At 42.3% G+C, this 19942-nt stretch overlaps 1 protein-coding gene across 2 annotated transcripts in view; it reads right to left on the reverse strand.

The window, feature by feature from the left end:
• Positions 1–9888, reverse strand: part of aatkb (apoptosis-associated tyrosine kinase b) — a 51052-nt gene extending 41164 nt beyond the window's left edge. The window contains exon 1 of one of the 2 annotated variants that reach the window (XM_084342196.1): positions 9279–9888. In XM_084342196.1, the coding sequence (XP_084198322.1) occupies positions 9279–9354 (76 nt within the window). In that variant the 5' untranslated portion in view covers positions 9355–9888. Of the gene's footprint in view, positions 1–6460; positions 6481–9278 lie in introns of those variants that run through there. The other variant, XM_084342200.1, reaches the window with a different exon arrangement.
• Positions 9889–19942: the final 10054 nt, after the last annotated feature.

Genomic DNA, 19942 nt, shown 5'->3' on the forward strand with positions numbered 1-19942 from the left:
ATTTGATGTATCTGTACCTTGATTTTGGGGCGATAAATGCAATTGTGCATTTATTGGATTGTTGAGATTTTCATCAAATGGATGGGATGGTTAACCACACCTGTCATCACAGGACCATATATGAGTTTATGGGTGTAGAATCCATTTTTAAACATTTTGGCCTGACAAACTGTTGGATAATGATCACAAACTGCATCTCATTCTCCAAGAATGTTGCTGAATAAAACATAATATTCAGTGGAAGCGTCCTTCTGCAGTTTATTACACGACAGACGCAGCTGAATTTTATGTCGCTGTGGTGCTCAAATCAGCGTTCCAGACAAAATCCCATCTCATGAGCGACAGGGCAGAAAGATTATAGAGTGAGCAGATGCATAATTTCCACATGGAATGGGAGACAGAAATCCCACGTTTGTCTTCTCCACTTTTTACAACCCCAATCTGACTTAGGGCCCAGACACGCCCAACAAACATCAGAGAAGTAGCAGCGACGAAGCCTGACTGTCTCAGCCAAAAAGCTCCACTTCAACACGCAGCGTTTTTTCCCGCTCAGCTGAACAGCCGATGTCATTTTTTAAAACCCTTTTTTATTCAGGGAGGGTTCACTGAGAGCAGCGCTCCCTACTTCAGGAACGCCCTGACCACTTGCACACAGTAACGCATTCATACCTGGAAGCTGCTCAATGGCCGACAGATCAGACTGTGGCAGTACGAAGCAGCTCCACTGGAGCAGTTGGAGTTAAGGTCCTTGCTCAGGGGCACCTCAGTCGTGGCAATAAGGGAGGGGCAGCGATGCCTTTCACTTTACCCACCCAGATTTGTCCCTCCGGTCCAGGGATTTGAACCAGTGACAAGCTCTAACCGTTAGGCCACCATCAACAGGCCAGGCCACCGATTAAACACGCTCAGTCGCCCAGAACGCTGCCGACAATGTCAGACGAGTGCCAGCGGTGCGGGACACAACACAACACTTACAGCCACAGACTCACCAAAATTTCTTCTCTCAAAATCAAGATGAAGAAAGTACTGAGTTAATAACAATGTTGAGGCACTCGTTCAAGTCACCTTCAGTTGTTAGTGTGCATTTAAGTTAAATGGTGTCGAAAGTGCTTTGCAGACTCCTTTTTGCTCCTGGTTTTGTCTCTCAGGCTGAACATGTTTGCAGTGTGAGTGGTATCAGTCCACATTATTAAAAATGTCCTTCTGGTTAGTTGTGACATATCTTCAGATCCACAGAAAGATAGAAGGTTAGTAAATAGTTCATGAATCAACTTAGAAGTGCCAACAGCAGTTTGACATATGGATGTTTAACATGAGCGGATGTGTGGTTGGAGCTGCAGTTGATGATCAGCTGATCTGTGTGGCGATAATGCCTCCATGTTGTTGCCTGAACGAAGAGCTCCAGATCATTTTTTTGGAGTCCATCCAGTTCTGTCACTATCAAGCTTTCCTTCCCCTTTCACTCTTATCCCTCCACCGACACTATTCCCTCTTCCTCTCCACCCTTGTCGCTCTCTCTCTCTCTGCATCAGGCCACACTTGGAGTCTGAGCCAATCGCCCCATTTCTCAGCCAGCCTTGCGTAGCCAGCGATGAATCCGTCTAAGTCACAAGCTTAACAGTGTGCTGTGATACTGCAGGGACTGGGAGGGTCTCAATAGCACAGTTCATAGAGACATGGAGATGGATAGACATAGAGAAAATTAAGAAAGAGAGAAACAGGGAATATAAAGGGAGTTACACAGGTGAGGACACAGAGGAGGAAAAAGAAAAAGTGTATAATGTCAAATCCCAAAGAGGAGGAGAGCAGGTTCAAAATAAGTCAACATTGTGGCGTATCGATCGAATCAGTAAATGCTCTGCAGCCAGTCAGCCGGTCAGTGCAAGACTCCACTCATGTGTTGACTCTCCTGTCCTCGAGTCCGGTGATCATCCTCGCTTGTGCAAACAGACTAAACAGAGCAAAGATGATAACTGGACGTCTCTCTAACAGAGCATCGCTCCAGAGCAAATCAATTTGTCATTAATGCCTCAACTGAGAGGCTAAAAGGGAAGCAGGAAGTGAAATGATTCCCTTAGTACACTCATAATTACATGGACATGCAATGTAATAAAAGAAATATTGGCTCGCATGATTTCATCTGGAGAGCAAATTGTTTTATTGTGAAGGGATACTTTCTAATTGATCCTATTAAAAAGGACGTTGTTGTCATGCTGTTAGAGCTGAAGATGCACATCCACTTCTAAGATGGTTTACCTGTCAGTGTGGATTGAGTATGGACAGAGAGGGATGGATCTGATTCATGAAGAGCAGGGATCTGAATTCCCTCTTGGTTATGACCCAAGAGTATTGAAACCACTGCGTAGCGTTTGTTCCTGTTTTTCTCTTTTATCTCTTCCTCGCTCGCACATTTGTGAGGACATATATATAATGCACGAGCACAAGGTTACACAACAAACACTCCTGCCAACATTTTCTCATGCATCTGCTGATTGATAGTTGGTGAGGCGCCAAGAAAGGCAGCACTGCAGCAGCCAAAGTCAGGGAGAGGAAGACTGCAGCTAGCAAAACATGGATGTAAACAAGGTAGGTTTTTAAAATGTCTTTGTTTAATGGCTTTGCAAATGTTTTGTAAGAAGAAAATACATTAAACATTGCATCTGGCTCCACAATCAGATTCTCCACAAGGTATTTTATATTTAAATATGTGAAAAGTCAAGGTAAAATCATTCCTGCAGATCCTATATTGCCATAAATAAGTCCTGCTTATTGATATCCAATGTTGTCCACAGTGACCTCCAGTATCTTGGTAGAAACTGTATAGTAAATAATGTACAGGTGGAGAAAGTTTATTTACTACTTTATAAATCATAATATCAACCACCCTCCCCATGTTAATACTTTAAAGTTGGGGGGTGGTAAGATAGTAGAAACCAGTAAGCTACATTTTAAAAGCATCCAACCAAAAATATCCCACCTCCTATTTTCAGAGTCACTCCTCACACAGCCTGACTGCAGACCGCCTCCTGGTTCCCGCTGCTGGCCAGCTGGGAGATGGATTATCAGCTAGTTCCTTAAAACTTATGTAAGCAAACAACTCTGTTGAATGTCAAAGACTCTTCAGGCAAATATTAACACTGTATAAACAATAACTGATTGATTGATGACGCATTTAAACATAATTGTAAACATATCTGTTGATATGGCTTTAGTAGATTAGTCATTAGTCAGACATGCATGTTTTTTTTTTTGGTGTGAATAAAGTATTAATGGTGCTGCTTCTGAGGACATCACCAAACATGATTTCAACAATGTTATACGGCATTACAAAGCATTCATTGTGGTTATGGATCAGTTATGGGTACTTCTTTAAGGTGTTTACAACCAAATACATTAAAAAGAACACTAAAAAATGCACCTGTATCTTTATTTTACACATTATAGTGTTTTTTAAACCATTTATTAACTGTTTATATACTACTTATAAATGCTAAGTGAATGGGGTTCAAATGAAGTGCTTCCAGGATATATCTTTGTGACAAAATATGGATTAAAAAACGTTAATACTTCTGCTGAAATAGCCTCATTTCTTCTTCAGCTCAGTGCCCGGTCTGTTTTCACGGTGGGAGCTCTCCGTGGTTCTGAAACACCAACACAGACGCTAAACTGTGAGAAAGCGCTCACTCTCATTCCTTCCTATTCCTCTATTTCAGCTGCCTCAGAGGACAAAATACCCGTTAAGCTTGCCATGTATTTTGTCAACAACATAACAATCTCTCCGATAAAACACAACTTCCACTGTGAAATTCAGTGTCCCTCATCAGGAGATGCAGAGACAGAGATGCAGGCCTGGGGACCGGGCAGCAGCACAGAGGAGATCTAAACAGGTGACTGTTGTCACACTGCATCATCCATCCCATTAGTCAGGCCTACAACAGGACAAGATGGAGGTGGCAGGTTGGTAAACCTTGCTCAAGGGCTGCAGAGATGGTGTATCAGCGATCAGGGCTGCAGAACGCCTGAAACTCTCTGCCTGTGCCGGACTATCAGAAACAATCAGCGGGAGGATTAGGATATAAAACAAAATTAAACAGTGATAAAACTCAGGCTTTAGCATTGCATCATTATCAGGGATTCATCTCACAGTGTTTTACTGCTGCTTCTGCTACATAAAAGGCAAGCTGGAAAATGTTCAGCTAAAATATTTTTTGAATTTTGTAAAACAAAGACCACATCCACATTTTGCCAAATAAATACTGTTTGAAAATTATTGGGTAGTTCACAAAAAAAGTATTCTACATAAGAGCTGGAACTGTGATGCATGTTAAAGTGGCAATCTCAAAGAATCAGTCCTGGTTAATTGTAGCAACATGTAGTAATTGGTAGTAACAGCGAATGTGGCTCAAAACTACACGTCAAAGAAGTCTGGGTCAGCAAAACTAACTATGCACAGTGACAGTGACAGGAGTTAGTTATCTCGCTGGGAAGTTGCCTGGAGCTCTTCATCTACCAGCTCACTGTGGCTGCTCCTGACTGTCTCATTACTTCCACCGACTGTATAAAACTTCCACCTGCAAGACTTCAAACTGATCTACTGTCAATCAACAAACACTGAGAATGACCAGTGTATTGCTTTGTAGATGCATTTGTGATTAACGATAGTGGTAAGTGTTACAGAAAGAGGCCACTAAGCCGGTGACCGCAGTTTGAGACAGCGTTTTAATATTTGTAAGCGTGACACCACTGGATATTATATTAAGACCTCGGGACAATTTCCAGACCAGTTTGTGGTGACCAAAACATGATCTGTGCCTAAACCTAACCAGACTATACACACAGCATTGTCACAACATAAAACATAAAACGTTTAGTTTGAAGATATCCATGGTTTGCAGAAATGTACATTGCCGACAATTATTTTGGCAGCTGGGCTGCAGCTCGACACTGAATCCCTCTTGCTGTGTTATTGCTAACCCCGTCCTCCCTCCGGCGGGGCAAACAAGAAGACAAACTCCATCAAGGCTAAAAAAAAGAGACCTGAATCTAATTTATTTCATTAAGTGTGCCTTTGTATAGTAATCCACGCTGATTTAAAATCATCCCGACTGTGTCTTTGGGCTCATACTTCAGGTAAAACTAGCTGAAGGTCTGATGATCAGGGAGCCTCAAGATAAATAATACACGGTGGATATTTTAATCTGATTACTGCTGCAGCAATTAGCTGATTAACGTATTATTCTTTGAACACATTATAGAATTTTCTGCTTTTCTGTTTGATAAATTATAATAAACAATAAAAAAATAAGCCATTTGTAAAAGTCAACTTTTCTGGGAAATTGCGATGAGCAATTTCTGCTAATTTGAGACATCCCAGACCCATTTCTGATCCCCAGTATATAATGCATGTTGTCTGTCTACACAAACACACTATAGAACTCACTAGAAATATTGATCCCCGATCAGGTTTAAATGGAGACGTTCAATAAAGCTCAGCAGTTTAGAGACGCTGAGTGGCAGATGCATGGTGCTGAACTGCTCTGTTGTACAAGCTCGTCGATTCATTGATAGCATCTTTGTGTTCCATCAAGCCATTAAAGCATCAGAGTGGAGCGTGTGATTGTGCTCGTGTGTCTACATGATCTTCCGCTGTAAAATGAGGATGTTTATTTCCTTTTTCCTTCGTCCCAGGTCGACAGCAAACTCATCGAAATCACAACAGCTGGAAAAATTATTTGAACTGAGGTGGGAGTGATGAGTAGGAGTCTGTTTATTTCCTCGAACAAAAATAGTTTTTATACCGTCGGAAGCTCTTATTGTTCTGAATTCTTACAGGCACACACACAAACACACACAAGATCTCTCAGAGTGCAGAAGCTATTAGCAATCAGAGGCACGTCTGCAGCAGTCTCACTAAAGACACTCTGGGCCTTTCAATACGCGAATGATTATGTTCTGAACAAGCTGTTCTCCAGAAACAGAAAACACTGCAGAGGGAAAAGAAATCAGAAATCCTGCTGCTGGATAATCACAATTTAAGACCGACACAGCCTTTTCATCTTTTCAGATCAGCGTGAGTGTTGAGGAGTTGTTTCTAACAGGAAGTGTAGATCAGAGGAGAAAGCTTGTAGAGGTTGTCCAATCACTGTAAATGGCATTAATCCAACGTATAACCATATAGCTTTGTGCCCTGCACTTCTCCAGCTTGCCAACAGCTCATTATTTATTCTGCAAGCTTCTCTTTCAGTCAAAACATCAGCATCTACTGCACGTACTTTGAAAACGATGCCACCTCTCAAGTAAGTTTCTCTCTTCCTCTGTCTGATCCCATCTCTGCGCTTTGACTGTAACCTAGATTTTTCTCTGTATGAGCAGCGAAAACCCACAGACACCCCACCTCCAGCTCTGTACACCTACTCTTGACTTATGTCCCTCCAACCCAGCAGCCAACACCCCACTTTACCTGCTCCTCCAGCTCCTTGCCCGTGTCCTGGTAGTTTAGCGAGAAACCGGAGAGAGGGAAGTCCTCTGGGCTTTCAAACATACCATGACCTGCTTCCCCGTCTGTTTTTGTGTCCATATAATTAGAGCGAGCCTCTGCATGTGTAGCCAGGAGCCCACTGAGAAATGTGAAATGGATAACCTGGGACTTGGGAAACCAGCCAGGGCTGCCAGTAAAATCTCCCCCTCCACCACCAGTGATATCAGGCCCTGCCCTGTGGGCTGTGATGTCATCCCTTTACCCGCTCACACAGCGGTCATCACTGCTGGCAGGAGAGCATGATCCAAGCTATGGACGAGAACCTTCCTTCCTTTTCTGCCCTCTCTCTCTCTCACTACGTCCTTTTTAAAATCAGTTTTGTTTTTACATTCCAGTTGATTCAGCTACGTTTTCATCCTCTGCCCTTTCATTTTCATTTCCTTGCTCCTACATCCTTCATGACCATCATCATCAACAAACTGACGACATATCTGTGCAACTGAGTCCTTCCACACACACGAACACAAACAAAATATAGAAGATATGACTTGGCAGATACAACTCAAGCCAAAAATACTGACAGACAGATAACTACTTTATATCATTTATGTTTGTTTGTTTGTTGTTTATATGGACAGATAAAATACCCATTGACTGGACTAATTCTATATAAAGTTTTATTTATTTATAAAAATTATTTTTTGATCAACAGTAATCGTCAATTACCCACTAATCATTTGGTCTACTACCAGTATGAGTGGAAATGTCTTGAGGATTTAACTGTAAGTCGACTTTCCAAATTGCTGGCTTTGTCTGATATTTAGATATCAAGATAAAAACCCAGACGATCAACAGATATTAACCAGGGCAGCACAATTAACTTAAATATAATCTAAATCACAATATGGCCAATCCAAAATCTAATTTTTCCTACAGTATATCGTGCCGTCCAAATATTAACGTTTGAAAAAAAAGGACATATTTGAGAATTTTGCTCAAAAAGGGACTAATGACCAACAGATTTCCTGTCGATCAACTAATTAATAAATCAACTAATCCTTTCAGCTCTATGCTTGTGCACAAACAATTTATTGAAAGTACTCATCAGAAATGTAACATTAAACTAGATAAAGGCCCAAAGAAAAGCTCCTTCATCACCCATCACGCCAACTCACTCCTTACAAAACTGTTTAATCATCATTTCTTTTACCTTTTAAACTCTCTGTCCTACCAGTGGAAATCACATTCAAAAGATACCCAATATGTGAGTTTGAATTTTGGGGGAAATTTGTATAAAATGATGCACAAAAACATCTAAAATATTTCCATTTGATGAAGCCGCAAACAAACTGTTGTTTTGTGCGTGTATATTGATCAGTTTAAAGGTCACACAGCTTCAATAAAGAGCCAAAGTCATGGTTTCAGTAGCTTTGTGACAATAGCTGACAATTGCTTTTTTTAAAGAAAGTGTACAGTGTGTATTTATAAGCACAACATGTAGGTGCACGTCTATTTGAACACCAGCACCAAAGACAAAGTAACACCTACACACTGTCCAAATGACAAACTGATGTCAGGAGACAACGCGTTAATCACGACTGGATCTGTCGGTTCAAAATAAAGGATGTAAAGAGGGATTTTGATGTCTGTCAAAGATCCAACTGCAATTCAAATGTTGTCCGATGAATAAATGAGTGGTTTGAAGTCAGAGCAGAAAAGAAAAGCAAACCCTGGCTCTGAAGGAGAGACATGAGAGAGAATATGAAGCTTTGTTCTCTCGTTTGGACGTCTGGTTCAAATCAGCTGCTGCAGAGGCTAAAACGCTGGAGTGGAGGGGGGATTTATGCAATTCAATTAATGTGTTTTGAAAAGGGCAGGAGGGCATTAAAAAGGTAGCCATTGCAAGGACAGGCAGTAGAGACCCACTTAAGCGTATTTGCAGGATACCAAGCGGAAGGCAGCCCATCATGCACGTTAGGCTTGTTTTTTCAGCACACTGGGCACTGCCTGCTGATCCCAAAAACAGTCCAGAGCAAAACACCAGCGTCCTCCCTGACATGGCTACACGACTCCTGAAAAATGCTTACTGCAGGAGCAAATCCATTTTTTATTGACTGTTGGAAAAAAACAGATGAGCCTGCTGCACCTCCTGGTTGCCATAGAAACCACCTGAATGACAGGCCAGGCGCTGCTTACTGTATGATGCGTTGTAAAAATAGGCACTTGCTTTGCGGTGAGCTCCGATTATTTTCGCCGTGGTGTAAGAAACAATGAGGCGACATGCCTCCGCTCATCATCTCCCATAATCCTCTTCTTTTGCAGCACTAATTGGATAACAGCAGCCACATCCTCCTGCTCCAATTAGAGGACGCCTCTGCTCCCACACAGTCCCGCTTCACCTCTCACCTTCACCTCTGCTTTTCACCTTTACACGTACTGCACCTTTAAACTGCTCAGCTGACCCGAGCAGCTGATGTGAGAGCTGCAGGAACTTCAAAAATAGGCACATATTTTTTTTGTCTGTTGTGCTTTATCTGCTTTTAACCCCAATATATCAACACACACACACACACACACACACAAGGACACACAGCACTGGAAAATTGCGGAGGAGGAAGATTACATCATATAGTGTAGCCATGTATACCGGCCGTCCTATAGAATAAGGTGAACATTTAGATAATGTGTAGGCGTTCATCGGCAACCAATGGTGTCTCTGCACGGACTAAAAACGAGTATAATGAAATAACAGCACATTAGCGGCGTTAATGGGGGTGTTAGCAGAGGAATGTCGGCTCACCTGAGCTGAAATGGGAGCTGAGGGCAAAGCCGGGGCTGAAAACGACTGAAGACATCGTCACCAGGAGCACCAACATCTTCACAACCGGCGTTGCAGAACCAAAAGGGGAAAAAAAAAACTGCAGCGACAAACTAGGCAGCACTATTTCTTGAACACAGCCTCATGGCTCCTCTCCGAAGCGGCCCCTGGTGATCCCTCAGCGCGCGCCTGCATCTCTCGTCGCACCGGTGTGATGAACAGACACCGCAGGGCCCGAGCTGCTGTGTTACTGTGTGATTCAGTTTACCTCCTGAACTTTAAAATCACTTTCTCTGCAGCGGAGGAGGAGGAGGAGGAGGAGGAGGGCGACAAAGTCCTGTTTAATAGCAGTCAAGTTGGTCCAGAATGACCCCCCCTCTCCGTGGCTGCGGTGAAACGGCGCACAGCCTCACGCGACACCTGGATGCAGTCACATCATCTGAGCAGCTCTGATCGGACCGGACCGGACCAGGCACGCGACACCCCCACAGATACAATAAGTGGCGGTTCAGACGTTGAGCTCAGTGTCGGAGCTGCCGGGAGCTGTCCGAGGTGCTGACAGCCACAGCGCCATCTTGCTCGGTAATGCTAACAAATGAATTTATGGAGCGTTTTTTTTTTTTTGCGCTCTGTCTGCAGGGGGAGGGGGCTGCGAGAGGCTGGGGATAGGCTAGTACTGAGCTGCTGCTTCAACATGTTCAGAGGACTGAATTATACAGTAGAGGATCAGATGGTGTGAGGAGATGTGGAGGAAGGATCTATTTTTTGCTGTTAAAATAAAGCACATTTTCTGCTCCTTATTTCAGGCTTGTGGGCTGAAAACTGGCGCATCTTCACCTGTAAATCAAATATCTCTGCCATGACTTTACTGTATGTGTGTGTTATGCTCCTGTAGGCATCGCCTGCAGCTGACTCTTCCTCTGCCCGGACTCCCTCGGTTAGATAAGAAGAGGTATAAAAAATAAAAATAAACCTCCATGAAGAGACAGTGATGTAACACCGGGGAAAGGCACACAGTGGGTCTTGGCTCTCTGGACTATCCCCACTCTAATCCTACTGTTCATACATGTTAGCCGAGCCCCCTCCCCCACCCGGCAACATTCATCCTCTCCCAATCCCCCCCTCCTCCTCCTTCTTCTTCCCATCAGATTGAAATTCGTGGCAGCTGAGGGAGTCAACTTTTGCTTTGTGCCTCTTTCACGCTTACTATGCTTGTAATTCTTCACCCACGCAGAGCCACAGAAATGTCACAGACTGAGCCGCCAAAAAAAAAAAAGGGAGAACAAGATCTGTCTAAGCACAAATCCTGTCTTTGTTAGAGTCTCCTTCGATCTTATTGTGCAGCCTGCTCTTTGTTGCATGGATGAATAGTTGTGTAATGTATCATTTATAATTGATAGACATATATAGATTCTCCACATGTGAACAAGCCACTCTGGCAGCGTCTCCTAAAGTGGCTGCCAAGATCACATATAGAGAGGTGGCTTAAAGAAACGTGTACGGATTAAAAGATGGCGAGTCAAGTCAAATACTTTAGCTGACAAATAGTGAAAGAAATTCATCTTTGCAGAGGTTCAATCAAGAATGCTGTCTTGATTCAGAAAGGATGTTGAACAGTCTTAAATGTTGACGCTTAAATGTTGACAACTCGTCTCACACTGAGCCTGTTATGCATGATTTTCAGTGGTGGAGGAAGCAGAGCTCCTTAAAGGATGTGATTGGTCAAACTACTCTGCGCTCAGTCAGAAGCACGTAGCTTAAAGCCTGGAAAGATGAATCTGTGAGACCACATGAGCTCGCAAATCCAGCTTTCTTGCAAGGTAAAGTGGAAGTCACAGAAAAGTGTACATACCTGCAAGTTAGTAAATGTACTTACTTTCTACCACTGCTCTTGAAAAGACATCTGAATTTTGATCCTCCATAAACACCCAGAAGGGGTCCAGGCTCATAGACCAGATACTGAACCCCTCTTGAACATCTCCTGCACATACATTTGACACTAAGTTTATTTAAGACTGCTATTTCCTGTCACAGCTTTCTGTTCCAGTGTCGGCATGATAAAACCTACCTCTATCCCTCGTCCACCGGAGTTCATCAGAGCAGCTCCAAGTCCAGTCCAGTGAGATCCTCGGGACTCCTGGTCCGGGTCTAATCCATCCAGCTCTTCACTGAAGAGCTCAGCTCTGCGAAAACAACAAAATATTTTCAGGGGTGAGACATCCTCATTGTTTATCACTCACCAGCAACTTTGAACTGGGAGGAGGTTTGATGGGTTTGCCACAACTTACCCTTATTTAATTAATAATTTGATTAACGCTGATTATAATTCAAAATGTTGTGTCTATGGTCAGATCCTCTTACTGACAGACCATATAGTTAAAGAACATCAAGTGTCCATTAAGGCATTTGATATTGTCCTCTGAGCAGCTTTAATGCTCCTTGTTGTAGACTCAACTCAGCTGAAGGGATGAGCTCGATCCTACGTAATATATTCCTTCATTTGTTGTTTTGATGATGGAGGTGAAGAACACAGTCAGACACGTCACTGTAACGTCTCCTGTAGGTGTTCAGTCGGGTTAGGTCTGATCGTGAAGGCCAGATTCATATTTTTCACATCATATTCAGATATTTCCCTTAAAGAGAAATATCAAGATTTGTAGAGACAAGATTTGTGATTGTGATGTGATGTGATTTTCCTCTCATCTACCTGTGGAAGCAGTTTAGAGGAGGAATCAGAAGAGAGGATGATAGATGTCCATGTTCAGTCCCATTTACTTTCTGATGGAGTCACATTTTGATGAATAAGAGCGCAGCGAGGAGAAAGATGGTGGAAGGACACAGTCTATGTTTTACATACATACTAGTTCCTATTTTTAGACATTTGACTTCTCTGACAGGAATAAATTCTCCTGAATCTTTTCGCTCCTCCACCTCCTCCTCCTCCTCCTCCTCCTCTTGTTTCACTGTCTCGTCACGTCATTTTCTACTCTCTGATACATTGTGTTGCATCTCTGCTGTTTCCCTGGAAACAGAAAGGAGAGGATAAGATGGGTTTCTGGGGTGAAACGCCAGCTAGAGGATTTTGCTTTCCAGTCACTTCACATCTTAAATCAAACGTGATGAGCTTTAGCTTTTCACTGCAGTTTATCACTTTTAGCAGCTAATTCAAAACATGCACGAAGCTAATTACACCTGCTCCCACGCAGACGAGCACGTAGACCACGCCGAGTGTTTTCTGCATATCGGTACATTTTGTGTTGAGGAAAGCAGAATGGGAATCACACTGGTGGAATTTAAACAGGCGTCCTCCCAGACGCCCCGTCCTATCCCCATCCCTACCCCACAATTCAGAGCCCTCTCCGGGGAGAGATGAGAGGGGATAGCACGGGCCCGACAGCAGGCTTCAGGCCCAGTTTTAACAGCTCTCTGCGGAGCCTCGGTCACTCTGCACTCGGGCAGCTGCACATGCTGAGCTACTCCACTCTGGTTTCACTGCGGGGCGTCAGCCTCTGTTTCAGCCAGCAGCTCAGCCTGGATCCATTTCACAGAGCTTGTAACTCCAACGCTTTAATGTCAGATAAGAAACTGGGTTTTTATTGTGTTGACTCGGAGCATTTTACAATTGCTCGGCTTTGCAAGACTCTGCCAGAACAGTCACGTGTACAGCTGTGATCAGTTTAACCAATGAGAAACTTTCCTTTTAAGGATTTTTGCATTGGAGGGAGTTTAAAATGTCTGAAGAGGTCGAGATAAACAACCTTTTAACAGAAGAGACATTTTCTTTTTTCTTTAATTCATCTTGGGGTTTCTTGGAGGTGAACCAGGGCCCTATAAGGTGTGAAGGGGGAAATCAATTCAATCACTCAAGAGTGCTTTATTTATTTATTTGGCTCAATTTGCACCTCAACAAAACATAACACAGCTTAAACTGTTATATCAATGTAACTTATAGGAGACAGGGTTGCCATCGTCAACACACGATTCTGAATCATCAAATAAATGAATAAACTAAATATAACCTCTCATAATGTTCACATTCAGTATGTTTTGCTAAAGCCTATTATGTCCTCTTCTGAGCTGATAAATCAACTAAAATATGCTGATATTGCAGTGACATGTGATATGCAGAGCCTGGAAATTATTGAGGAACCTGAAACAATAAGATGAAGCACGCTGTATTATCTGTGCGCACGGGTTAGACAGTAGAGGAGAAAAGACCTTCTGCACATGTAGAGAAAACAATTCCCCCGTCTGCATGAGCAAATAATTCACGACAGACAGGGAGGGCAATCACAAAGTGTTTGTTTGTGTTTGTGTGTTCATGTGTACGGCTGTTGTTACCTCTGAATCCTGCAGGCAGAGACAATGTCCGTGGGGGAAACAAAGTGATTAAGTCAGAGACGTACAGTAGCACACTCTGCAGGGACTCAGAGGAGCAGTGGATTGTGCTCCGACTGCAGGGAGACAGATAACGTCCCACTCCTTTAAAATGAGTCCGACACGGTGATTCTAACAACGGCCTCATTATGTCGCTTCTGGAAACAGCAGATTGTTAATTTGTTGAATTATATTTGAAAAACTCATTTTGCTTGTTTACAAGTAAAAGGTCCCTGCTGGCTGCCCCACAGTCTGTTTCTCCCTCCAACAAAGACGGTTTCTATGAAAATTAGTGGAACCAAATGAAGGATCATCACTGGAAACTTTACAAGTAATAACTTCAATACTGGTGAATCTGCTTGTTTTAGCCCATCTAATACAAATAACACAAACTATAAACCATTTCACACACCAAGCTACAATATATCTTGTTTGTGTTGTTGTTTGCATTGTTCCTCACCTTCCAGGCAGCTAGCAGCTTCCATGCATCTCTGTACAGTCTGTAGACCAAACAGCAAAGGATCCTGCGATGTGGGATGTGAAATGAAAACTCCTGGAAAACTGTCACTTCCTGGAAGTTTGACAAAGTGGATCTGATTGGTTTGAAGTGGTCCCGCCCCTCTGCCACTCCTGTCAAATCAAACAGCTTCTCTCTGAAACTGACACTGTGGCAGGTTTTCACTTTTGATGCCTCTCACTGCATTTTGTGCATCCTGTCAGTAATAAATAATACATAAAGATGTGATTGTGTTGTATCTTTATTATAAAAGAAACAGACATTTCAATGCACTTGTAGCTGCATAAACATATTCAAAGGGACTAAAAGTTATGCTAAAGCAATTTGCGAGAATGATTTTAATATAATATTGCATAAACAGAGCCAATAACTGTCCACAGGTGAGTATGAGCACCTGTATGTGTAGGATTTTAAGATTTAGACACTCCAGGAACACAGAGAGAATTGACTGAAGCCACATACAGACCACAGTGGTCCAGCAGTATTTAGAGCACTTCAAAAGGGGTTAGATCCCTAAAACCTCAACAACTCACCCAATAAATGAAAACTCAGTCATTATCAAGCCCGACATCTCAAGTTGGCCCAGGCAATTTAAACCCCCAGAACATGATAGTAAATGGAAAACATTTGGACTCTCCTTCATGAAGAAACTCTTGAAAAAAAAATAGCCTGCTGAGTATATAAAAATATGTCTTTCCCCTCCAAAAATCAACTGATAATCTTAAATATTAGGCCGGATCATGACTACAGCACACTGTTTGAGGGCCCCCTGGTGGTGGGATATTTCCACACACAGTACAGTCATGCAGCTCTGCATGTTGCACATCACTTGTCAGCATGACTCTGATGTGCTAATCCACCACGCTAATGTATGTCTGTTCAATGTGGCATCTCAGCTGAATGGGTCTTTATAGAGTCAATTTCAATTAGACTCCAAGGCTTGTTGGATGAGTCCTTCATCACCCAAGTCAGGGATCTTAATTGGATTAATTACACTTCTCTTCATGCCAAAGATAAAAAAAAAAAAAAGAAAAAAGAAAAAAGGCAATGGGGCTGAAAGGAAAGGAAGGATTTGGGTTTTTTAATTCTCTCTCCTGCAGTCAAGTGAAGCAGTCACATTGTATTACTGGTCAGCACTCGGAAAGAGAATATCGAGCCTTCAGATCAATAGCATCAGAGCCACTTTACTTGAAGGTTTTTCGGCAAAGTGTGTGCCGACAAAAACATCACTCGATAGAGGTGTCCTGACACCAGCACAGTCGACTTGATGTTAACGTTTCGGGTCATACACAAGCGTGCTGTCAACAAACACACAGCGAGAGCTTCTCAAAGTCTTACTTCAGGGCTGTGATGATAGTTTCTGTTTTCAGATCTCTGTAATGGTTCAGGATGCCAATTTTCTTCAATAAAATGCAGGTAAGATCACAAACAAATTAGCCTGAAGTGGAAGTGGGTTATGTAACCCTCATAAAATGAGTCTACACTGATGCCAACTTACTGCTCAAGTGCAACGCTGTGTTGTGTTCGTTGTGGTCATACAGATGTTAACAACTTAAAAGCAACCTAGTCTAGAACATGGGACATGTTCATTTGATTGTAAACTGCTGTATATTCACAGTTTTTGAATTAGGGTCTCTGATAGACGTCGTGACTGCAGACTGAAGCAGCCTGTGGGGCAGATGCAGTTGAGATGTGCTCAGCCTTTCTGAGTAAGAATTCTAATTTCAGATACTCCAGATCAATAAACAGCAGGAATCAAACTGAGGCTTCAACAGGCCTCCAGACATTTGTTCCTCTATAAATAATGTATCCAAGGAAGACATTTGCACACAAAAAATTTGAAGAAAAAATTCTCACAAATATCAAACCCAGTTTTATCAGTCGCACTGTACTGCAGTGCTGCTATACACAACCGCCCAGAAGTGTTTCACTGCTCATATGTTATTTAACGCACATGTAGCACACACAACTGGGTTATATAACTGTGTAGTTCAAGACTTCCCCTGCAGAGTCTGCTCCACCCCGGAGCACTTGATGTGAGTGTGTGGCAAACGGGGAACAAACCTGATTACCTGCCTGTCGTGATGCTGGCAGGGAGCCAGACCCGTCGTCCTGAAAAGATTTAACACTGTGACGGTGATTTCTGCACAAAGTGGTGAGCTTTGTGTGGAAAAGCTGAGGTTCTCAACCACTTCCTCACCTTTGAAGGTTAGTTACAGATGTGAAGGGTCAGATATAATAACTGTCTCCGACGTCAGACTTTAGGAACGGTCCACTACAAAGTGCTCTGCCTCTTGAACGGCATAGATTATATTTCTGAGTAGCCGTGAAGTGCTCTGAAAAAAAAAACAATATATCCATGAAGACTTTGTAATGATCCGAGAAGGAAACAGGAGTGAAAGAGGTTAAATGAGAAAGAAGAACAGAAAAATAAATGATGAAGTCCTTATTTTCCTCTTGTCTGAACACTTTAAATTAAGAAGAGAACTGAAGAAAATTGATGACATTTGAGACAAATTGTTCTCAAAAATGTAATGTCAAGATGTTTCCCTATCTTTGCTAAGCGTTGCATGTTTAATGATTATTTGCTAATCAGCACCAAACACAAAATACAAAAACAAAAAATCATTGCAATTTCCGTCCTGGGTGGGACATGAATACCGAAGTGGTGGACCGACCAACCAGGACGCAGAAGGTTGCCACCGCTTGAGTCATTCTGCTAGAAAACAAAACAATTATCATTTCTTATATACTCATGCAGTGGCCTTCCAGAACATGCTGTTCAGCACAGATTATCTGGTAGTATGGGAGGTTTACACATCCAGTCTTAAGCCTCTTGAACTGCTCACAGACTCATTGGAGCTGCTTCAATAATATCAAACATGTTTCATATTAAAATTGATTACATCACTTTCCAAACCAGACCACAACAACTAATGAGAGAGGCACTCCAGATCAGCTGCCAGGCAATAAACATTCGGTCCCTTGAGGCTGACGTCAGCTAGCATACCGCTGTTGACAGAAACTTAAAATCTCACTTCCAGTTCTCAGTCAAGAATAGAAAACATGTGTCGACCGTGTCTCCCCACTCATCCAGACTTGTTTAACCTTCTCGCTGCAGCACTGTACTACAGCATGTCGTTGCACCACACTTAACTCCATTTGTTTACGTCTGCTTCTCCCTGAAATCACATGAGACGGATCACGTGAGGTGGTACAGTAACTTTATCTGTAGTGTGTGATGTGCCATTATTCTAAAATCTTTTAGTGGGTTCATGTTTAAGATTGGAGAGAAGAAAATCTTTGGAGACAGTTTCTTATGCATGTGACACAACCGGATTTCCAAATTGGCTCATGTCCAGACAGACAGACAGGGATTCATTCCTTTATAATTTGATAGAGACAGATACATAACGATAGAAATATAAATTAGACGGGTGGGCAAAAGAAAGCCTGAGGCTCTGATTGGGCTATTTGGTGTAAATCTGTCTCTGACTTGGTGCCAGACTCTCAGACACTTTTGGGCCCTGGCAGAAGTGCAGTGTGTCTGGCTCAGGCTGGGATTTGAGTCTCCTACAAAGCTTTGAGACATTTATTTCACATCTAACCTTGAGAGAAGAAGCCAAATATCTTTTTATTGAAATGATGATTGCTGGCTTGAGGATGGATAAGTGAAAACACTGCACAGTACGTGCCCCCTTACCTCAAATATATTCGGGGAAAAAAACAGTTATTGGTGGCTGTTAAGTTGCTGTTCTACAGCAGCCACCAGTTATTCCAGAATCACTTTTATGATTTGCAGTTTCCACTGCAGAAATATCGCTCAAAACTTTTCAAGCTCTGTGCCAAGGCTGGCCTGTGGTTGAACCCCTCTAAAGGGTGGCTGTCCTCCAGTTCAACCCCATCAACAGGCCAAATGTGGGGTCTTGTTCCAGTACATCTGGAGAGATGTGTGCTGTCTGCAGCAGAAGGAGCCAAGACTTTCATGGAGAATGGCTCCGCCGGGCCGAGCAAGACAGGTGCAAGGCCACTGGTGGCTACATCCTTCTAGTATATAAGAGACAGAGAGAGGGGGAGGGTCAGCTGTACCAGGAAACCTTGAATCTGGTGAGTAGCCCTGGACAGGATATGTTGAAGGGGAAATTGGTAGATTGGATGAACCTGGTGACTGGTCTGTAATGATTTCCAATATTTTCAGAGTTGCTTTGCATGATGTAGTAGACTCATTTGCTCTTTTGCTGTCATGGAGCTAATTTGTAAAAGTTGTAAACGAGCTGTGGTTCAATTTCTGTCTTTTTCTCTTTAGAAACTTGTAGATTCAGAGCAGAATGGTCTTGTCTGATTCATGGTGCGTCTTTATAACCTCTAGCCAGTGAGGAAACGCTCACATTCATCTTGATAAGAGAGTTCTTGAAGTGCAAATATTGGTGTGAAACTGAGGGCAGGGGAATAGAGAAGAGGAATGATGAAACAACCAGTGGAAACGCAGCAACACTCAGAGTAATACTCTGTTTGCTTTCCCCCGCTGCAGCATCCTGCATGCATACATGCTAATGCCGACCTGCAGTCCATCAGAAATAGTCTCACTTGATACTCACACACTGACGTGACGTGTCCTCTGAGATCAGTGTTGACAGATAGTAGTAAGACAGAGACCCCAAATATCTGTGACCTGCCCCAGAATGAGTAACCCAGCTATGACTAATCACTTAACAAAGTGATCAAGGTTGTATTAATTTGGAGTGGGCAACGTTTGGTGCCAGCGATGATTAACAAGCTTCTAAATCTGCCAAGAAATTAAAGAAAGAAGAGCTTGTTGGTTTGTCACCAGGAGTCGTTGTAGGGTGATCAGCAGGTATTACATTTTTTGACTATTCAAGCTGGAGTACCACGTTCCAACCACCGCAGGTCCTTTTCTCTAGTTGATTATTATCTTTTTATATCTTCATCATTTTGAGATATGGCATAATAAATACAAAATGGTGGAGGGAACAGGAGATGCATGAAGTGATGTACCTTTAGTATCAGAAATACTTTTATCCAAGTTTTTATAACATTTTTCTCTGTGACTGAACATACATCGGTCCACTCCAGTAGACATTGTGCACCAAGAGGAATTCTGCCTATTTAGATTCCACTTTATTTTCTATTTTCTGTGTTATTTAACATTTTGACATTATTTACACTGGAATAGTTTAATCAAACAGCTTTGTATAATAGTCTTCAGATTTGATCTAAATATAGGCCCAAAAGGGAAAGCTATATTTCCAGTCATAAAAAAGACGTAGGCCTGTAAACAAAAGTTTTACAGTTACTCTAGAGTTACTTTTCATATCATTGATGCCTCAAGGCAAGTCCTTCAAAATATCATATATTATATTAAAGAAGTTATAGGCATGACTTTGTTTATACCTTGTACCTTGTATCTCCAAGATGTAAATAATTTAAGATTAACTGGAAAAGAAAAAGAAGTTAAAAACGCAAGACAAATGAATCATGTCAAGTCAATTCTACCCAAAACAGCCCGAAGAGGGTTTTTTCTGATCTGTGCAACATATCAGCCTCTATCCTTTGACCCCTTGATTCACAAAGGACAAAGGGAGAAAAATAATGAATACAGAAAAAAGAAAAAAGGACTGAAATAAAACGGCATAAACAAAGTCATTAAGAAAAGGAAAGAAGCAAAAAAGAAAGTATAGTTCAACATTCAGGGAAATTATTATTTTACTTTCTGGCAGAGATGAAGGTCGCT

This window comes from Pagrus pagrus (genome assembly GCF_965226575.1).
Source record: "Pagrus pagrus genome assembly, chromosome: 21".
NCBI lineage: Eukaryota > Metazoa > Chordata > Actinopteri > Spariformes > Sparidae > Pagrus > Pagrus pagrus.